The following is a 22,640-nucleotide window of genomic DNA, read 5'->3' on the forward strand; positions in this document are numbered from 1 at the left end:
TTCAATCGTTACGTGGGATTTCTATGATTTCATTACAAGGACGGGGCAAGTTTCCATTCCACGAAAAAGAAAAAAAAATTGATCAATCTTTTACAAATCAACAACTTTAACAACGAATTCCTCGTGTCGAAAAATACTTTCCGCCTCGTCAAAGTCCGTCTCTCTGGAGTTTGGATCCAAATTGAAAGATTCGGGTTCTTGGGGAAAAAAAGAAAGAAAGATTTTTAAGGATTTGGCGGAGAATCGAGATAGGGACAGGAGGGAAAATTCGATATGTTCTCGAGGTACGAATATTCGTTCGCGCAGCGTGTATCGTTGCGGAGAAACAATTTCGTGGACGAGCACGATATGCATATTCGCGACAACGAAGGAGGGGATAGCCGCGATGGAAATGCAATTTTCGTCGCCTCCCTCGTTCGGTACGGCGTTCACGTAGAGATTCCACGTCCTTTGTTATTTCCTTTTCCATCTCTCGATAATAATCGCGATCCCGAAACGATGACACGTTCCGCGTGATAAACGTATCGACGGACTCGAACACGATTTTCCCCATACTTATTTCACGACAATTCGACATTTCTCATTCTATCGGCATTCTATATATATATAAGATAAAGGGAAGATAAAAGAGCCGTGGAAAAGTTTCGAAAATCTCGCGATATAACAGTATACAATCTATATTTGCAATTAATTAAGAATTAATTAATTTGTCGAAAGCGAAAAAAATAATCGTGGCGAGGCACTTGGAAATCGTTTAACGCATGATTAAACGACTGTATTTCGAGTTAATTAAATCTTTTGAAGTACTTATCGATAACGATTCTCGCGTTATCGATAAACTTTCGCGAAAATAAATAAAGAAAATGGAGGTTCATAAGTAGATGACAGAGAGAGCTCTTATCTGTCAGCTGGATAATGGTGAGGTTTCATTCGACGCGTGGAACATAGATTAAAATTCCATCGTCCATTGCGAGATACATACAATTTCTCGAGGTTCGATCGAAATTATAGATCGAGATAAAAATGGAAAGGGCGATCCGAGATGTCGATTAATATTTCGATATTAACGGTGTAAGAAATAAAAGAAGAAGAAGAAGAACCAAGTTAATCAACTTAGATTGATCGATTTTAATCGATATCAATCAACTTTTATCGGGCCAGTGTTAATCGTTTTAACTGTTATCAAGCTTTAAAAGAACGGATCGACTAATTGCATTACGATTCGAAATTAATTCGTTGTTGATTCGTGATCAATGATGATTAACGATGCGATTCCAAACTACGAGAAAGGATGAATCGTCCCTCGTGAAATATCGTCTTGAGAAGGTATAGAGGATGTATATATATATGAATGGATAATGAAACGTCTTCGAGATGTCTGGAAATGGAATCTCCTTTCTCCTTTCGGCTCATACGCGTTATTATATATCGAAAAATCTATGCATATCGAATGGTTATCGTCGAATGGCCGTCCATGCTATATTTACGATCATATATATGCGAATTTATCCGACAGAATATATTTTATATCTGTACTTGGCCAAGCAGTTGGATAAGCAGCATTTACTAAAATTGTACACGCTGATAAATGTCGGACGGGCGCGCCGTTATTTGTGATGCTGCGAGTGGATTTTATACGATTCAAGTAAGGGATATTTCATACTTTACATATTTGTATCGTTTGTAAAAATATTAAGATAAATTTTTTTTTTGGGACTAGTCTAGTATATAAAAATTTTCAAAAATTACAAGGATTATTAAGGAAATTGTGAAACGATATAAATTTTGGAGACTTCCAGTGCAGCGAAGCTAAAGAGATCCATAAACGTACTAATTTTTCGCTATGCGATCATCTTTCTGTAATTTCAAAGAGAGTTAATCTTCCTATTTCCTCTTTTCCTCCACGTACTCGCGTAAATTAACGCGAAGAGTCAAAGCGCCTTTCGGGATGAGAATTTAATCAAAGGACTAAATACGTATATCTCTCATCTCCTTTTTTCCAATTCTCACAGCTCGAAAATTTCGTAGATGATTTCGTTTATTGGTCGAACGATCCTTTACGCGTATCAAGAGTCGTATCGAGAATTTAACGAGATTCAGATGTTGCGATCGTAAAAAATTTGTTTTTCAAGTTCTTCGTTACACGGGGTGAGGCTGTATCGCTGTAAGAAAATAAGGCAAGGGCCGAGCTAGTCTATCGGACTCGGATAGAGAATAATATTTTGGAGGAAGAGATTGGTTTTAAGAAGGGGATGATTTTTACAGGGCCATAACTCGTTGATGATCTTTTTTTACGATTATGGCCGCTAGAAGAAAAATGAACGACGAATATTTTTGAAGAATAATTCAGATAAGTAGAATTGGCGCGAAATATAAAAATATAAATATAGCTTCTATACAGATTTCCTTTTCTGTTCAAGCGTATTTTGTATTATTATAAACTTGAAGCTTTATTCTTTTTTTCCATTTTAATTCTTTTTTTTTTTTTTTTTTAGAAAAATCAAACCTTTTTACATAAAGTTTGGCCATGATCGTGATTCAGAGGGAAGAAATTATGCGGTCTTCGTTCAACCTCTCCTTCGATGGGAGCAATATTCACCTTTGTCGTTCGAAACAAGGATAAAATTTTCGATGCAGTAATTTCTTCACCTGAGAATTATCTTATCGCCGATTTCTGCTTTTTTGTCCGAGTCAGCGATACCGAATACTCCTTCAATCTCTCGACCCGTTACTCTCGAGATCCTCGAAGAACACCCTCGAGTATAGAATGAACTATATCAAAGGATTTTTTTATCGATCAAACAGAAATCCCAAGCGTAATACATCGAATATTGATTATTTACAAATAGTCAACATTTTTTTTATACGTTCAAAGACGAATGCACGCTATTTTACATTTACGTTATTTATCATAAAGGAATAATAATAAAATTCATTTCGTTATTATTTACTCAATAATAAGTGGGGCAAGAAATTCCATTTCGGGTAAAGGAAATCCATTTATTACGTGACTTTTATATTTATTATTCCAAAAGAATAATAATTCTTCGAACGACCCATTTACAATCTAATATTTAATAACTCATTTATACAATGACAAAATATTTTCAAAGATCAATCAAAGAAGAGTTCTTTCTCGTACCCTTCTCTTTTTCCTTTTCCCATTTTTTAAAATCCATTTTTAAAGGGAATAATTCCGGGGATAAAAAGCGTGGGGAGCGTTGCTCGTTCCCAAAGAAAAAAAATTCCTAAGCGTGATTTCCTTGATACGCGACGAAAGTGGGATTTTGAACGTGAACGCGATACAACGAGTCGAAAGAGCGGTGATTAATTAAAAAGGCGCGCCCTTGTCCCCGATGGGACGAGAAGGAGGGCAGATGTATGACAAAGAAGCTGTTGGTCTTCCACCACGAGAAATATTTCATTCCGGAGGAAACCGTGACCACGGACAACGGGTTGGGACGATGGACAAATGAAAATTCCGTTGTTTCCCGCAGCAAGGTTTCTCGCAGAGGTTGCAACAGACGTGCGTCCTTTCGTTTTCCGAACGGTGAAATGTTACGTGAAACTGGCATTACAATTCCAAACGGCGAAGAAAACTTAACAACGAACCAAGTTGAGACGTGCTAGAAGGGACTAGAAGAATTGAACATTTTTGCAACTCTCCGTGCGTGAACGCTTGAATGAAAAATTGTTTCGGAGAATTTTTAACACACGGTGTGATTTCTAACGAGACTTTCCGATACTACCGAATATATAAGAAATTTTTAATTTTTCAAGAGAAAAAAATTATCATCGTTCCGTAACATCGTTTCTTAAGATCTTCGTTTCGTCGAAATATGAATATTTAGTTTAAAACATGACTATATCTAAAATTCATTCCACGTCTTTTAAAGAATCTCACGGTTGTGGACGATATTACGTTAAGGATGGTACAAAAATAATAACGTTAAATTATTTAAAATTCTTACTCGTGGCTCGATTGTTTTAAATCCGAGGAAACTAATTTCGACATGTTTCGCGTTCCACCGATAATATTGGAGGGAAACGGCGTATAGAGCCGATGGAGCTCGGTCGAGCGCCGTTCCATTGGCGAGTCCTTATCGATAAACGGGAAAACACACTTAACCTCGATAACCGTTCCCGCGAACATCGAAACGGACGTTTTTCGTGGCGGTGACGCTCGTTAGTAGTTAAAAATCGAGTGCCTATTACAAAGGAATCCACTATTTCCTCGAGATTCAATTCCTTTTATTGGAAATCACGTTTTCCCGACGTTCCTAAACTTCGTCACTGCAACGAGTGATAATTCCACCCTGATCCCACGACAGATCCTCCCTACATTCGATGAGGATCAACAGGAGGATGTTCGAAGAGGAAGAGTGGAATCGAAAGTGGAGTCGCATGAGAAATGAGAACTGTATACAGAGAGATGTGTCTCAATTATTTTCGTTCGATTTTCCTCGACGAAGAAAAAAGTGGAAAAGGATGGATCGATTCGGAGGATTTGAAGCTCGAAGTGGAATATCTGCTTTGAAATTGTGGAGCCAGCGGCAATTAGTTCATCAACGTGAGTTCCTCGTTGGGCAAATTTTTCGAATGGAGAAAGTTGGCGAAACGATCGTTTAGCTCGGGGACGATCGTGTAAGCTCGCGGCCAATTATTTTATTATCCGAACTTTTGGGGCATAGGACAGCACCAGAGTGCTCTGCGGTTCTTTTTTTGTGTGAATAATTAAGAACAATTAAGAAAAAAAAAAGGAGCTCGAGTCGAGTTGAAAGTGAACGGGGCAGAATTGTTTGAAGTGGATTAATAGATCTGAAAAGATTTTTGAAAGGAAAATAAAAATAACGAAGAAGAATTTTCGCTTCTTGGTTCTCGTTTGTGTTAACCGAGTTATTGCGGTTAAACCAACTTTGATTTAATTTTGAATTATATATAATGAAATACAAACGAGGTGAAGGAAAACCGCTTATCGCTGTTTAATTAATTTCAAATTTCTTGGAAATTCGTAATGTTCGTTATCGTCGAAATTATCATTTATAAATTTGTCTCTGGAACAAGAAATTCGATCGCTGCTCGTGTCTAAACTCATTTTGGTATTTTTCTAGAAATCGAAAATTTGAATACAAATTTAGACACGAAGAAACATTGTTTGTAATCTCATCACTTATCGCTCATCGACAAGAAAACATGCGCGCTATTTCGATTCAACCATTGTCCATTTAAATTCTTTAAGTCCGAGTATGCGCCGACTTATTTCACTTAAAAATTCGTACAATCGCGAATTTCGCACATTCGTCGAACTTCGTATCAAGCTACATGAATTTCACGTATAAGAAGACCAAAGATAATCCATTCCACGATTAGTATCTTCAATTTTCAAATAAGAAATAAAAAAAAAATATATTTAAATAACGAATCAACACTCTAACTATAAAAATATTTTCTTCGACTCCTTCGATTATTTTCTTATTTTACTATTCGTTCCATTCTGGAATAATTAACAAGTACTTGCGATACATCGTCTGATATTTGGCCTTAAATATCTTTGGGCGTCTGATCTCGAAAGAATCGCTATCTTTCGTGGCGACATATCGAGAATCCCACCGGAACCAGAGTTCCTTTCATCGTGCAAACAGAATCGATTTGCCCCGCAGCTTTGCTGCGTTTCCTTTCGGGGGATTGAAACTCGTATTTTCTTCGAGTTACAAAGGGTTGATCGTAAATGGGTAAGATCAGAGCGCGTCTGTTCCTCGATCTTAGTGAAAAATTGATCATCAGATTCAAAGGTTGGCCTATTTCGCCTCGTACACGCGATAGTTCGTGCAATAATTCATTGTATTTTGTGATAAAATGATTAATAAAATCGATTTTTAAGAAAATCCCATCGTTTTCACCAAGATTAAAATATATAGAGAATATTATTCGCAATATTCTCTATAATTAATTTCAAAGTAATACATCGTAAATATTAGATACGGATAAAAATGTACAAGTGAATTATGTCAACTAGCAGTACGAAAATTCAAAGTTTCTTGAATAAAAATCGTGAAGTAAATTTAAACGATCGTCTAAACGAAACAACGCAATAAAGTATACAGTAGGCGTAGATTTCCGTTAGAAAATAGCCGAAACGATGGAAGAGATTTGAGAGATACATCGACAGGCTTATTCGAGAACAAATCCTCGAATATCCGAGCTTTCAGCGTTCCTTTTTATGGACCCTTTTCAGCCTCCCTAGACGATGGCAAATTGTCTCCGCTCTTAATAGATCCAATTATGGTGAAACTCGGGAGATTTCGGGCTACGTATACCCTTCTCTCAAACGCAAACTTTCGTCAGCATTTTATCCTTCGCCATCTCCCCTTAGATTTTCTTCAACCGTTTCGCGCCACTATTCGCCATTATATATTTACAACGGGTCGTGTTTCGTCGTTTAACCACACACTAGACGCGAGGGTGTCATTGCAACAAACGCAAGAATAGTCCATTGCGGGATAATACCGCAATTACACCGCCCTTGTACCCTCTTCCTAAATGGAGATTTTGTATGATTTACCCAAAAAATTGAACAACGGTGAACGAAGAGACGGTGTAAGTGTGAAAAAAGAAATTCTCTTTCGTAGAATCATTGGAGCTAATGAATAAAATAGCCAATTTTCAATCGGTGGATTTTGTTTTTAAAAAATTTATCGAATTTTTAACGCGAAACAAAAAGTTTCCTTGTATAAATACAAATGTATAAGTGAGAAAAAGCGAGCAGCCGTTTAATCGAACATCTGTACAACTCGAGCGTTTCGGTCAATTCGGTCCCGTTTGCATTCTTTTCTCGGCTCTGGATTTCAAACTACACCTGTATCACTGCGTGGGTTGCGCGCGTTCGATCGGATAAATACCAGACGCTGCGGGCCTTTATTTGGAAGTTCAACAAAGACGAACTTGAACTGTGTTTATTTAGATGCTTAAAAGCCAAATAACCTCTTTTTTCGCGCTAAAAGTGCTTCTATTTGCCTTTTTTCCCGTACGCCGCGTTTCTGAAAAATCCTACGATACTTGTACCGATTTAAATATTAAATTACGCGTGATTATTCCTCTGATGAACCGTGGAAGCTGGCGCTAAAATATACAAAGAGAAAGCGAGTATTTTATCGTGTTAAAAAATCATTTACTTAATTTTAAAGCAACGCTTTTAAAACGGGATATGACGAAGATGGGCAAGAATACGATAAATCTACGGAACCAATACCAAATCGGCGTAGTAGATAGTTTGAGGTCGGAAACGATGCATAGGAAATTCACCGGTTCAAACTTTTTTTCTGAACTGGGTCGTTTTAATCATACACAACGAACAGTGCTCTGCCTAACAGTAAAATCTACATATACACATATATATATGCGGCATTTACATCGTATTCGATGAAACGTGTTTCCAAATTCCATTCCGTTCCATGTATTTTAACGCTTGCCCAACAATCCTATTCGGTTATCCGCGAGGATATATCGGCAAGCGTTCGATGATATCGCTTTATCATCGATATTCGTGCAACAATATGTCGTTAATGGAAATAAATCATGGGGAAGAGCGATCGTTCAAATTTCCATAAGATATACGTCACGAAGATGAAAGAATAAAAAAAAGCGTAAAACCGGGTGAATTTTTCCCACGATGACGGCTGGCCTCGAACGAAATCCGCCTAGAGAATTCTAATTACATTTGACCTGCTCGTCAAATACACGACGATGACAACAACCGATTTCAACATCTCCAACGAGGTCCAAGTGACGTCTGTCCATGGTGAAATTTCATGCTAATACACCGGCAATTGCTCGCGTTCCATCGTCCAGGAACACCGCCTCCCACCATTATTGGCGTTTCGCTAGAATTTCCGCAAGACAGAAATCGGCTCTCTATCCTCCGTTCGCTTTGAAACACCTGTTCGATCCTTCGACCGATTCATCTCTCGAAATATATAAAGAAAGAGAAGTTAAAAGAACGCGTACGGATTTATCTCCCTTTAACCGAATGATGGATAATTTGGATAATTCGAATTTATCTGGAAAAAATCGTCGGGATAATAGGTGAAAAAAATAGGGAATGAGCAATTACTCGACTCAAATACTTGAATCAAGTGGCTCGAGACCGTTTAACTCGGGATTAATAGAACGGTCAGCGAATGGGTATGGTTCAAAGCGATATTCGTCATCAGGATTAATTAATTAGCAAAGTCAGGAATCACGTTGATTGCCAACGTGCTCCAATATCTCTCTATCTCTCTCTTCCTCTTGTTTTTCAATGATTAAGAATCAGAGGTGAAACTTTTCTAAATCGATTCTATGCGAGAAAAATCGTATCGGGCACGTGGATGAACGGCCAACTATACGTGTAGATGAAATCGGCCTATCTGTGGCGAGAAAAATGAAAACAGCTTTTTCCAACGTGCCGTGTAATAGCGCGAGCCATGGAATGCTGGCAACTTCTCCGCCGCAATGGTCCAACGCCATTTTACGGGCCAAAATGGCTGGAAAGAAGAGTCGATGTGGAAAGAGAATCGTGGAAATACGTGTATATATATACGACTCGTGTCCATTCGCGAACGTGTATCCGCGAAACGAGATTTATCGAGGCGTAAAATATATTACCATCGCTCGTGAATGATTTCGCGATTTGTAAATCGATCAACGTCGTTTACTTTTTTTTAAAAAACGAAGAATTGAATTTTTGTTGTTAACGATTTAAGAGAGAGAGAGTTTTGAAAATATTATGTTTTACGAATTAATGGGGAATTGATTTATTAAAAATTCTAGGAGAGCGAGCTTTGAAAATTACATTTACGCGAGGAAATGTTAATCGAATGACCGAGAAAGAATTTTGAAAAATTGATTCATATAATTTTGCACGAAGATTTTCTATTAAATGGCCGAAAATTCGAGGAATTTTTTTCTAAATCCTTAAATCTTTTTTTATTCGGTCTAGCCAAGAGAAGTTCTTTCACTTTCAATAAGACAATCCAATACTCGACCCGTTTCACGTGGTGAGAGGATTTCGTTGAATCGCCTCGAGTTTAATCAGCGAGAGCGTGCATATACCTCCGCGAGAAAGAGGTGCAGAATTCCTACAAATTATCAGTCCATCCCCGATTATGGACATTTTATAAATCTTTGTCGGATTTTGCCACGCTCTGCATTGCGATTAACCCGAGCGAACGTTGTTTTCCATGTTAGATTTCCGTTTATTAATACGGAAAATCTCGTACTATTGATATCACAAATTTAAAGGGAGAGAGAGAGAAAATGTTGTTCCGACAAAATGTTCCTAGAATTGATATTTGTTGGACACTTTTTAGAAACGTGCGGTAATAACCAGCAAACAGTTTCTCGTTGTTTCAATACGGACTATTAAATACGTCTAGGTTTATTAATTTAAAACTTGTTCTAAACCGATGATGCTACGCGACGAAAACAATTATTACGTTTACGAAGCAACTAACTAGTTGAATACGATGAGAAATGATCGAAATATAATACAACATTTCGTTTCCACGTGTGTCCAACTGTATTGGAATATACAGAGAAGTGGTCACAATTTTTTCTTAACAAAAAAAAAAAAAACAAATTCGATACCCCGTTCGAATTTTCTCAAAACGGACGAGTCGAAAGAATCGGGCAGAAGATCGTATCCTAGGGAAATTTAATAACGATTCACGGATTCGCGGAATAACCGAAATGGGCCATTAAGTTTTATTGCGAATTTCCATTTTTAACAAACGCGGAAAAAAGATTGGCGACCACCCGCTTATAAAAATATATCTCGATTGCGGGCTTCGTTTTGGCCATTTCCATCGACGGAAATCGCTTACCCTTTTTCTCGCAAATCCATTTATCAAATTCTCAACTTCAATAGAATAAATTCCGCGGGGGAGAAGGAGGATGCATTATAATTAACCATCGTTGGTAGCTGCCTCTTTCGCCCGAATCGTGCGGTTCGGACAACCGTGTGCAGGGAAGAGGATCAATATCCCGGATCGAAATCTCTCAAACAGACACGGGAAATTCAAACAAGGATCGAAGAAAACAAATTTCACGAGATCTCGACGGTTTCACGATGTTTGCACTTTCGAGCTTATTCAGTTTCGAGTTACCGCGGTGTCTGCGAGCTATATTTAATGCACAGACAGGGCAGAACGGTTGACGCTCTAATCTCCCAAGTATCGAATCGAATACACGTTCGATGTACGTATCCACGTTTCATATTTTCTCTCGGGCGGAGGTGGTGAAAAATGGTTGGCCAGGCGTCGTTTAATCTCGTTTCTTCCGTTGTCAGTCACGGTACGGGAGCGGCCCTGTGGCGGCGTTAATTGCCATTTTGCTCGGCGATACGGTGACCTCGAAGCACGTGATTCGAATTTTCCAAGCAAAAACGTTCGTCCCCGGTTGGTTGTTGGTCGTTTCGCATCGGGCTACGCGGTATCGCGGTATATATTTTGTTACCGGCCAACTGGAAAACTTTATGGCGCTATCAACAGACGCTGGACGACAATGGACGGGGATTAATGTTCGAGCCTAGCGATTCCCTCCACCCTTTCCTCGAAGAAACTACCTTGCTGCTACCGAGTAAACGGTTTCAAATTTTTCTTCTTCCTCCATCGCGCCTTTTTCCCATCCACGGGCTGACGATAAAGCGGATTCGTTCGTTTTTCGTTTCGTTAGAAAGAGCTTCGAGGCGTAGGCTTGGCGACACACCGAACCATCCGCCTACGTCCTATTCATTCAGCCGCTTATCGCGCGTTTCGCCCAAGGTTTTGCCCAAGTTTTCGTCGTTTCTCAACTCTATACACAGCCCCGGCGGGAGACGTGTATAACCGACACGATATCTCCCTTCCTCCGCTAAGTAAATTTCATCTTTCTGCAACAAACTATCTTACGTGCATATCCTCCCCTATGATAAATCTTCCCCTTTCGGAAACTCTCGCGTCTCTCGAATTGGCCGAACTTTGGAACAATTATTCGCCCAAGGAAAGAGGAAGGAAGAAACGGAAGTGGCGCGCACTCGATGTTTATGAAAATAATCGTGATAATTCGACTTGAAAACTATCAGCGTGAATCTTGATCGCGATTCGTGCGACGCGTGCGAACATCTCCCGTTTCCGCGGCTCTTCAACGCGGAGATGGAGGAGAAGTCACACAGGTCGTGGCTCGTGTTGCAAACGTAATCTGAGAGAATGCAGAATCTCGGGCGAGGAAGCGGCGTACCGTGACGCGAGTTGCACCACTTCGTTTCCTTGAAGAGCGTGAATTTTCCTAGAGAGAGGAGGAGGGAGAGACAGAGAGAGACAGGGAGAACACAAGGTGGTTAAAGGTTTGGACGACGTTCGAGCAACGGAAAGAGGAGGCGAAAGGAACATTCCTTCGGGATGACACGTTTAAGTTTCTTCTAAACCGTCCTTTGTTCAATTTCATCCGATTCCATTTGTTGAGAGGGATGATTTTTTCTTTCTTTCCTTTTCTGCGACGTTTGACGCAAGAAGATGGAGATTGGATCGAAGTTTTAAAAGCTGGATGATGAAAAGATTTCGATATCGAATTCTTTTCTTTTTTTTTTTTCTTTCTTCTCTTTATTATCGTTTGGCTGCTCGTTTCACGGAGGAGTCGTTTGTCAGCAGTTTGAAAAGATTCGAATTTGATGAATAATAGAGGAGCTGTACGAAAATATTCCGGAGAAAGGAGAGAGAAAGAGAGAGAATGATACGCGAGTACACGTAAGTAGATGATTATCGAGAAAAGTAAATTCGTGGAAAGGATATTCGGCGTATACAGGAGAAAGGAAAAGGGGAAATATCGAGGGGCAATGGCAAAAGTGAGTTCACGTTGAATTTTTTCGTTAATCTCTATCAATCGATTTTCCCATCGGCAGTTGAAGTTATCGGTTTTTAATTTTCCTCGCTCTCCCGTTGAAACTTCTTTCTTTCTTTCTTTCTTTCTCGTAACACGAAAAAGTTTCGAGTGGCGTGGAAAACCCGTTAAAAAGCATCCTTGGGTTTTGCACGCCTCGTCAAGATGAACAATCTTCTCCGATTTTGTCCCGCTTGCTCTCGTTCTCACACCGTAACATCAGGCGCAATTGCATTCGACACTCGCCAAGTTCTTCAACTTTCTTTTTATTTTTTTTTTATTTTTTTATTTTGCCCCAACGTTTGAATTCTTTATCGTGTTTTATTTCGTTTCGTCGAAAGCGCCGCAATTTCGACACGGGGCGATAAATATAATCCTCGAGAATGATCAGAGTCTCGAGGAATACGGCGGAGCGATAAAAGAAAAAAAGAAGAAGTTGTTGAAGTTTTTGTTACTGTTTCGTTGATACAGTTTTCTCGTTCGATACGTCAAACGTATCCATCCAAATTTGTCCATCGTTTCGCCCAGATATCGAAAGAATCGATGGAGTAACGCCATTTTCCAGATAAACGTACGTCCGAGAAGAAACGTGTTTGAAGTTCTCGGATTGCGTGGAAACTTGGGAGGAGAATTGGAATTTTTTCAACTCCTCGTCGCCCAACTCCTCGAGGAAATCTTCGAACCGCGAGAGATTTTTCGTGAAAAGTTTGGAGAACAAGATCCACGCTTAATAAAAATGTTTCTTACATCGTTTAACTTCTTTCTTTTCTTTTGCCAAGCTTATCGTTTCGAGAGAGAGAAACATCCGTTCCCGCGAATAGTTCGATCTGCCACCGTTTTCGATTCGAGGCATATTCCGTTCCGTATAATTGAAGAACGCGGAGAAATTTCGTGTCTAATGGATCAGTAGATTGTGGCAAAACTTTGCCAAGTCTCTCTAATTAGTTCGATTTAATCGACTGGTCTGCCGTTCTCTTTGTATTCGTTGCGTTGGCTTTGTTCCAGACCACCAGCATCGTCCCCGCTATTCGTATTCGATTACCAGGAAAGAGAGAGAGAGAGAGAGAGAAGGGCACAGAAATAGCGAAATCGTGTACGATCCTGGGAATAAAAAGTGTGGCGAGCATCCTCTCGGCTATTTCAAGAGGAAATGCGGATCAAATGCTCGTTCAAATTCAAATTCTCACGTTAAAATACACTGGACAAGATAAGAGATCGCGATTCGAGTCGGAATTCGCGTTGAAAAAGAAAAAAAGATTGCTCTGAAAAGAGAATAGATAGGAACGGAACGATAATATTGGAAGAAATTTGTACACGATGTTTTTTACGTACAAACACTCACCCAAGAAGCCTGGGATCGCGCCCAGAGGCATGACGAACAGGCTGACGAGTAAATCGGCCACCGCGAGAGACAAAAGGAAGTAATTGGTGACGTTGTGCAGCCTTTTATCGAGCCCCACAGCGAGGCAGACGAGTATGTTCCCCAGGCCACCCGCCACGATAAATACAGCAACGAAGAGAAAGTTCCAGTCGAGACGTCGCCCTCTGTTCCCAGTCGAGCTCAACTTCGTCCTGTGCGAGCAAGAGACGGTCAGGTCTTCGGTAGTCGCGTTCTCCGTCGCCGTGCACTCCAAAATCTGTGGAATAACAACAATAATGCAAGAATCAACGAAAGGTTGATGTGAACGGAAATACGATTACGCTGAATCTTAGACCTTAGGTGTTCACCTGATCGGGAAAATCGGTCTCGTTGCACTCCTTGAACCTCGAAAACCTGGACAGGAAAACGCCCTCTACGCTCTCCAGTCCGCTGAGTACCAGGGACACGTTCACGTCGCAGCTGTAATCGCAGGGCCTGCAGAGCAGAGTCATGGACGAAGCGAAGGTTCCCTTCTCGGCCGTGCACACGTGATCGAATCCCGACGAGGCGAATCCGCACTCCTCCACGCATCCGAGGAAGCTGTCGTTACAGGGCAGGTGGTGCAACATCGCGGTCAGGTTGCCGGTCCAAGAGGTGATCAGATCCCCCTCCATGTCGCGGCAAAATCGTATCGACAGGGATCCGTCCGGATCTGGCCTCTGTTCATCCGGTGTTCTGGCAAATCCGTTAGATTTCTCCCAAACTTTGTCACAGGGAGCACGACTCACGCGGACACCGAGCCATTCTAGGGAACTAGGGCACCTTGTCCACGAAAGAGCAACGCCTCGTCACCCTATTCACTCGCGACACCCCACTCTGTCTTCTACTCCGCATAATTACCTTCTGTCGAATTCGCGCTTCGAACGGAAACTCACTCGATCTCCTCGACAGTTTCGCACATCCTTCACATCAGGAAAATTGGGGATTGGGTCGACCAGTTTTCAAATAATCGGCCGTTCCCTTCCTAATCTAATTAGGAAACGCGATCACGATGGCGTTGAGAGCCTTCTCCACGACATTTTCCAACATTCCCCGGGATTCACGGATTCTTTAAGATCGGCTTTCTTTCGCTGTTCTAATGTTTCTAACTTTTCCTCGATCTGACCCTTTCTCGCCTTTCTACCTGGAACAAATGATAACAAAGTTTCAACCTTTCCCGGAGGAATCGATTTATCGTGCCAGGCATTATTAGCCGATCCTCGATCGCGCGTCCAACAACCCGTTCCTTCTCTCGAAATGGCCGAAACTGTAAAAAAAAATATATATATATATATTCAACGACGAAGAAAAATTGAATCGAGAGTCAGCTCGACGACGAAACCGAAATGGTCGTTCTCGACATTGATCCGGTGGGAATGCGAGGCCAACCTTTGTCGTTTCGAATAGTGGAAATGTTTTTAAATTGAATGACCCTTCGTTTTTTTTTATCTCCCCTCGATTATTTTTCCCAATGTTGTTGAGGGGCGCGCGATATTTCCGACGATTTTATCCACTCTTTTGTAAGCCTCTGTTTACCGCGTCAAAATAATCCGACTGAAAATAAGGGGGCGATGCGTCAAACCGTAAAAGTATAATCGTTAAATCGTTGGTTCTTAGGGAGAACACGTTGTCCGAGGGAGCAGAGAGAAGGGACACGATCACGGTTTGTGATGCTAAGTGAAATATTATATCGGGAATGAACAAGAAACAAATGTTCGAATGAAATGGAAACGAACGCACGAGGAGTTAGAGGGATTACTATTTAAAATCCGTGGACACGTTTTTTCCCCTTTTCCTTCTCTTTTTACGCGAGGAAACTTTTATTCCTGAAAAATAATAGGCGAGGAGCGGGTCGAATGTAACGGGATTGCATCGATCGGAAGTAAGACTAAGAGATTAAGTACGCGATATCCGTCTAAACCCGACAGATAAATCACGTTCGCGAAGAGATGCTGACAGACGGCAATAAGTCATCCCATTTATGGATTTCGTTAAACCTTTGTAATCAAGAAAATCATCGTCTTTTTTCTTTTTATACGATTTCTCTTCTTCGATGAACTTGCACCGATTGCCTCCCCCTTTCTTTCTTCCACAGAATCATCCTCTGCGAATCTTCAAAGTAAAAGTAAAATCGTGGTTATTTCCTCTTCGATCGGAGTACAAATTGAAATATTTTATATATATATATACTTTAGTTGCATAAGTAGAATAGCGATTAATATCTTTTTTTGATTACAATATTGATTAAAGTTCTTTTGATAGAGGAGTATGAAAAAAGAGCGAGTGTGAATTATTTATCTGATGATCGGAAAACGTTTTTTAGCTTTATAATACGATATCATCGAAATATCATCGTATCTGTCATCGAAGTATAAGAATGGAACAACGTGTATGGACGGATAAAGAGGGTTTAAACTTCAGGGAGAGTTTGCGGAAGAGGCGTTCTACTGTTTCCTTTACGAACTTGGGAATATTATGTCAACGACAAATCCAGCCTCTTAACAGCGACGCGGTTAAACAGTTTCTAATTAACGCTCGCTGTAATATCCGCTTGAACCTTGCAATAATCGTTCGTTAGAAATGCTCGTTCTCAAGAGCGACCTTCGAATAACACGTTCCTTCTCCAACTTGTTAACGTTGGAAAAATTGAATTTTCATTTTCTCTCGCGAAAACGAGAAAACACAGGAGACGTAGATGGAAAATATACGTTTTTAAAGAGGGCATTCGACGTCTCGTGCGTATAACACGTAAGGAAAGGTTCGATCAACAGCTATTGTTCTTCGAAATGGCAAATAACTCGCGAAATCGTTCGAATACTCTCTCGTACCCTTATATACGTAAAAGTTTAAAATATCTCATATACGAAGTTTAATAACTACAGATGGAGCCCTTGCTTCCTACACAAATAATCCCCCTTCTCGAAATCCATGACGCGAGGACTCATTATAAAAACTGCAATTGAATTCTACGAGAAGAATTCTATGAAAAGGCGTGTCCGCTTTCGCCTTTCCTAAATTTCAATTACACGAATTTTTTACGTCAACTTTTTTATCCCGCACGCTTTATTTAAAGATGCTTTTCTGATTCGTGGAGAAAGATCGTAGATCGCGGGGATCATTTCATTCTCTGTATTCAGAGCGTCAGAGCTTTTCCCCTCCGATACGATACGTTTCTTAAATATCGCTTGCAATATTTTAAATCCGATATTTGAATGGAAAACGCCACCTCTTTATGCTTCGCGAGGAATACCATTTTTATTCCTATCTTAATAGCTCGAGAAAAGACAGCCTTCCACTTGATCGAATCAACGATTCCCTGGAAAAAGTTTTCTCGTTTCGTCAAACTCTACGCGTTATTGCTCGCCGCACAATTTTCCTCCCCTCCAACCGATCGAATACCCTGTCGAACGAATAATTTTGCAAAATAGGCGCGCAAAATAGAGGAGAAGATGACCGAGGAAATCGAGACTTAAAGATTATTCAAAGGTAGAAACTTTCTAGAAGAAATTCTCCATCCAAGATTTCTACTTCTCCTCTTCCCCTTTGATGAAAACTTAAGATCACGCGAACAAGTTTTTAACCCGATGAATACCTCGATCATCTCTATGAATACCACTAGAATTCTTCTAACAATAAGATCTATTCCCGAAATCGAAAATCTCTCCGCGAATATCGATCTTTCATCCGCTATTTATCTAGTCCCTCGTTCCACTTGCTACTTTTTCGTCAAGGACGACGCCTCGTTTCTGCAAAGGAAGGACACAGGAGCATAAATTACGCATCGATGTAATCCTACCCTTATTCGTGCCTCGCCACGAGAGAACCTTTATGAAACGTTCCTTTGTTCGTTCACTCTTCCTTCCAGATTTATCGACAGAGACCTTTATTCCCGAATTTAACGCAACCCATTGTGTCTGAGAGAGAGAGAGACAGAGAGAGAGAGAGATATTACAGGAAACAACAGAATGTTGTTTGTTCATGGTCAAAGAGTATGCTCTAAGGAGCAATTCCAATGGCGATAATTAAGAGATTTAAAGAATGCAAAGTATGATGAGATGGACTATATTTGACTTTTAATTAAGAAAATATCGCAATAATGTCGGGGGCAACAAGATGCATATTCTCATTGTCATTTATAGTTATCTCCTTGAAAACTTATCAAAGGTATTCGCCTCGTACTACTTTTTCTCCTCTCCCCGGCGAATGAAACATTCCTTGATTTTTTTTCTCTCTCTCTCATCGGTGCAAACAGCTGGGACGAGAACTGACCGTCTTTTCATTTCTTCGAATCCGTTTCAGTTCCAACTTTTCAGCTAGACCTTATTGCTGCTAATCAAGACGTTTAATTACGAATCTCTTGTTGCGAATTTCCTTGGATCAATAATCAGGGATCGCGCTATATTCGCTCGTGAATCTTTTATCTTTCGAAAATATTTCGACATCTACTCTTTTTCTAATGCGATATTCTTCGTTATTCAATACTCAATAATTCGATATAGGAATCGTGATAAAAAAAAAATATCAATTAAAATCCTTCTAATTTCGTAAAATCCTCTAATCGCATTCTCTACACTCCCCGTGTATCTCGTTACACAAATTAGAATCTGTTGCATCCCCTGGCAATTAATGCGGCCAGCCAGCGCGGAAGCCGGCGAAAATCCGAAACTGTTTCACGGTTAAGCTGCGTTCCTAATTGTGAACAGTTCACGATCGACGGTACACGACGATTCATCATTTATCGTCCGAATGAAAATTTCATCTCTTATTCTCACTTTCATTTCATCCCTTCCGTGCACTCGTATTCGTACACCTAACGGACGAATGCGTTTCCAATGATCGGCTACTTTCGTGAAACGTGAACAATGCATCTATCTCCTTCCTCAATGGCGCGGGAAACATCGATGAAATTTCCACGCGGATGGAACGCCGGCGGGTCGATTGATCAATTATTCTCGGCGGAATAACGCGAGCGGGGGAAATGCGTGATATTTCGCGACTCTTGCCAAAGCTTGCTAAAAAAGCACCGCGTCGAGATGACGAAACGGACGAATTCGCCGAAATTTTTCTGCGATTCTGCGAGAGCGCGCTTTAAATCCGTCGATAAATCGTTGCGGCATATCGCGTTTCCCCCATTTATTTGTACGAAACAGTCCATGGAAATCTAGTTGGGCGATGGCCGTGTACGGCGCTGATATCAATTAAACCCGGTGTACGCCGGTGAGTTGGAAAATTTGATGAAATATCGTTCGCGAACGGACAGAGTCGGAATACGAAGAAGAAGAAGATACAGAGGCGAAGTAGAGAAACGTGTTAGGAAAGAATTGTGTTCATAGAAATGTGAATGTATAAAAATGTGGAGGAGGAGGAGGATGTACGTACGCGATACAGTTTTCAAGGAAATAAAACGGGAGGAAATAGAAACAGTTTTTGCAATGGGGATGCGAAAAATAGAATAAAAATTGGAATCAAGAAAAATCACTACTTGCGTGAAAGATCAGGTTTTTGATTAAGCAAGAATCTTGCTGAATGATTTGGAACGCTGTTTCCAATAATACACAACGAGGAAGACGTTATCTTCGATCGATATCTTCGATTGGCAGTTGGTGAAGAGTCTACTCGAACAGTTCTTGGACTTCAAGATTGAAGTCGCCGGGTTTAAATCTAACCGCAATTTCTCTCATAAAGAGCACATTGCTCTTGTGTACATACACACGAGTATATACACTCCGTTTATTGTTTGCAATGCACTTTTGCTTTTTGATAATTAAAAGCATCAAATACCACAAGTGTATTTTTATAAATCGAATGGGTTTATCGAATTTATTAATAATTTAATAAATTAATTTCCTCGTCGACGAGTATAAGAAATCGAACGACTTCAATTTTCGAGACCATAATACTCCCCCTTTATCGGTAATAAGAAGAAGAAATCCACTGGCGAAAGGATCCGCCTTCTTCTTCCTTTATCCATTCTACGTTCACATTTTTCACTTCCTAGATGCATACCTAGTAACGGCAGAAGAATTACGATTCGATGCGGCGACAAATTTGTTCCGACTTGTAAGAAAAATATCTTTCGAGTGTGGAAAAATCTTATTTATTCATTGCTGAAAATCTCTAGACAGATAAACTTGAATTTCGTTAAGCGTGCATTATTCCATTTAAGAAAACGAATCTCTATTGCGCAATTTGCAGGCAGCGAGATTAAAAAAAGAAAAAACACCAGTTCCTCCGAAAGAATCGGCGAGGTAAACGAACCAATTGCGGATAGCAATTTCCCAGGCACGCAGCCCTACTCGATTCGTTAGGGCCGGCGGAGCGTTCTTAAACGTTCTCATCTTGTAGATTTCTAATTAAGAAACGCGTTTCGAGCGATCCCGTAAACATCCCCATAGCCAAGCACCCCGCGCGCCGTGTTTAATTACCTTTGCAATTACCGTTGCAGAAAACGTTATTTTCCCCAATTGCAAATTGGGGTTGCAAAAACCCATTGGGGCTGGCCAGTTAGTTCGAGCCGATAGATAGAGCCGAGAACGTGCTACCAGCAATTTCGGGTATCTCGGTTACGAGAATTCGTGATGTTATTACTTTCCTGTCAAGCGTTCCTGCACTCGGATGAGGGTGCGAATTTTGCTCGACCAGTTTCACAGGAATTATTCGAATTATATACGATTAATTCCGCAGCCTCGCGGATGGGATAAAATTGGAGGAGATGTGTCGAACGTGAGAATGGGTGACGATGTGATTGATATTTGTTCGGACGAAAAATTACGAGTACGAAATAGGGTGGAAAAGGAAAAGAGGGGAGGAATAAGGATATCGCTTAATTGCGATTCGTCCATCTCTTGAGAACATCGAGAAACGTTGCGAAAAGAAATGAATTTTATAAATTTGATAAATGAATTCTAATAGTTTGATGAAAAATGGGGGGCGTATATAACAAATAAACGACTTTGTATGGTAGATTACGAGTTATCACGGGCAAAGTGCATCGGCCGTTCTGTATGTAGGGGGGCAAAGCTTGAATTTAGCTGATTGGACATGGACCGATGGGAACGAGATACGGATGTAATTTGTTAACGGGGCTGCGTGGAAAATAATACGACTCGATAACGAGATATGATACACAGCGGAGCAGGTTAGTAAGGCCAATGACAGCGTTTCGTGTCACACTGGATTATTCTGTTGCGCACCTTTCGTCTGTTTATTGAATATTTGCCGAAAGTACGAAATTGACGACGAGATGCGTTTTCAAGATAACACGTGCGAATTAAAATAAAGAATTTGGCATAGAATTCAAAGAGTAAATGTCAATCTATTGCTCGTGTATTTTAAACTGTTTACTTATTTCTTATTCTCTCTTTTGACACGCGTTTTCAATAATCATGTTGAATTTCGTTTTCTTTCTTTTTTTTTCATTCTTCAATTTCATTGAAAGATTTATCCTTGGTAAAATCGAAAAATATTTTTCAATAAAGTACGATAATGGTTTTTGATAAAATAGAGAATGTTTAATTCTCTTTATTCGTCTTTTTTCCTTTTTTTCATTCTCGCTTTAAGTACGGTTGAATGAAATACCATGTTGATGAGCACACGTCCAGAACATTTATAAAATGTTCCCCGACGAATGAAAAGAGATGTTTTGAACAATCGGTAATAAAGCAAAACGTTTGCAAGCGTTCTTGCTATCGTGACACACAAATCCATTCTTTCCTTGTATGCTGCATATCGTTTCGAACGTGCACTTTGATATTTACCCATCTATGAATGATTTCTAAACTTGTAAATATCGTAACAAGGAAGGATTGATGCAAATTATTTCATTCATCATTAATAATTAACCAAGTTCAAAAACAACTCGTGTACAAATTAAAATTTTCACGTATAATCACGCGTTAAAATTCTTCGCTAATTTCAGTGATACTAGTTTTTAGAATTTATCAAAATGTTATTAATTATTACCAAAATGGAACTTGTTGAACTATGATACGATTAATCGTGATAAATTTAAAAGATATGGAAAGATAGAGAGAATTTAATCGATATTTCATATCGTTCAAATCCGAGACTTTACAATCGATGATATCTGAAATTTTACGAGAGGCCCTTAAAAGAATCTTTCCTTAGCAAAAATCTTCTGGAAGGGAGAAGAATCCTCGAAATATATTCTGTGAATATAAAATCACGAGGGAAAATAAATTGACGAAATCATAGTTTGTTCGATCTATTTCAAAGTGATATGAAAAGAAGAATAATCGCAGATGGGATCTATTAAATCATAGTGGTATCGTGAAAGAGATATTCTTATTAATTTATATTAAAACAAAATTCCATTAAAAGAACTCTACGTTTTATCATATTGATCGAAGCTCATTGAATGCGAGAGAAAAGAATCAGATTCCTCTTAACAAAGGATTCGAGACTATTTAAAAACCGACTAGAAATGCAAATTGGTGAAACATGCAAAAGACGCAGTGTAATTTTATGAGGCACATGCTGTTTAATAAAATTTAACCAGTTACGTTGTTTCCCTTATAGAGATCGTTACGCGAATGTCTTTTACGAGGAGGAACCAAATTTCTCTAACAAAGACTATCGCGCTTTTAGAAAAATATTAAATTTGCAAGCTTTATGATCAAGCTTTTTCCATAAATTATTTTACCATAATTTCAAATTTTCTATAAGGAAAGACTGTAGTTGAAACGACGTTCCAGTTTCTATAAAATTAAAAAAAATTCGAAGGAAATTTAAAGAAAAAATATTGCACGAATCGGGAAGTTGATGTGAAATATCGGATTGAAATCGTCGAAATGTCAATTTCGTAATTACGTTTCACGTGAAATCCGTCAGACCTTCGACACTGAACATTTTCGCGGTCGATACAACAATAACGTTATTGGAAACGAATAAAAATCCATTTCGTTTTCTGAATACGCATGGGGAATCCCTCTTTTCAGGGGGGTGATCAACCGTGTAACGTAAAGATGCACGAAACAGAAGAGATTTATCGGTAGAAGCAAGAATTTAAATAAGTTTGTGTATCGAACTTGATCTTGCACGCATACTATTTATTGATAGTCTAATATTGGCAAAGAAAACTTGCACGCTTCTACGCGATTAATCATATCAAACGAAAGTAAAAGAACGAATTTAAAAACTCAGGAATTCAATTAACGTTTCTATTCTGTCTAAAAAGACAGGATAAATAGAAAGACAATTCTTTTTTGTAAATTTTAGATCGTGACAAAAAAAATATGTCATTTTGCAAAACAATGATACGAATGCGAATTTTTAATTAAATATATAATTGGTAATATAATAAATAATATTATATAATACGTTAATTACA

At 39.5% G+C, this 22,640-nt stretch overlaps 1 protein-coding gene across 6 annotated transcripts in view; it reads right to left on the bottom strand.

Annotated features, from left to right (window-relative positions):
• LOC107998542 (5-hydroxytryptamine receptor 2C) overlaps nt 1-22,640 on the bottom strand; it is a 32,804-nt gene that overhangs the window by 7,960 nt on the left and 2,204 nt on the right. For 5 of the 6 annotated variants that reach the window (XM_017057905.3, XM_028666794.2, XM_062079435.1 and 2 more), the window contains 2 exons: nt 13,621-14,435; nt 13,235-13,529 (listed from right to left, as the gene is read on the bottom strand). In XM_017057905.3, coding sequence (XP_016913394.1) covers nt 13,235-13,529; nt 13,621-13,926 — 601 coding nt within the window. In that variant the 5' untranslated portion in view covers nt 13,927-14,435. The remainder of the gene's footprint in view (nt 1-13,234; nt 13,530-13,620; nt 14,436-22,640) is intronic. The other variant, XM_062079434.1, reaches the window with a different exon arrangement.

The sequence above is a fragment of the Apis cerana genome, linkage group LG9, assembly GCF_029169275.1.
Source record: "Apis cerana isolate GH-2021 linkage group LG9, AcerK_1.0, whole genome shotgun sequence".
Lineage (NCBI taxonomy): Eukaryota > Metazoa > Arthropoda > Insecta > Hymenoptera > Apidae > Apis > Apis cerana.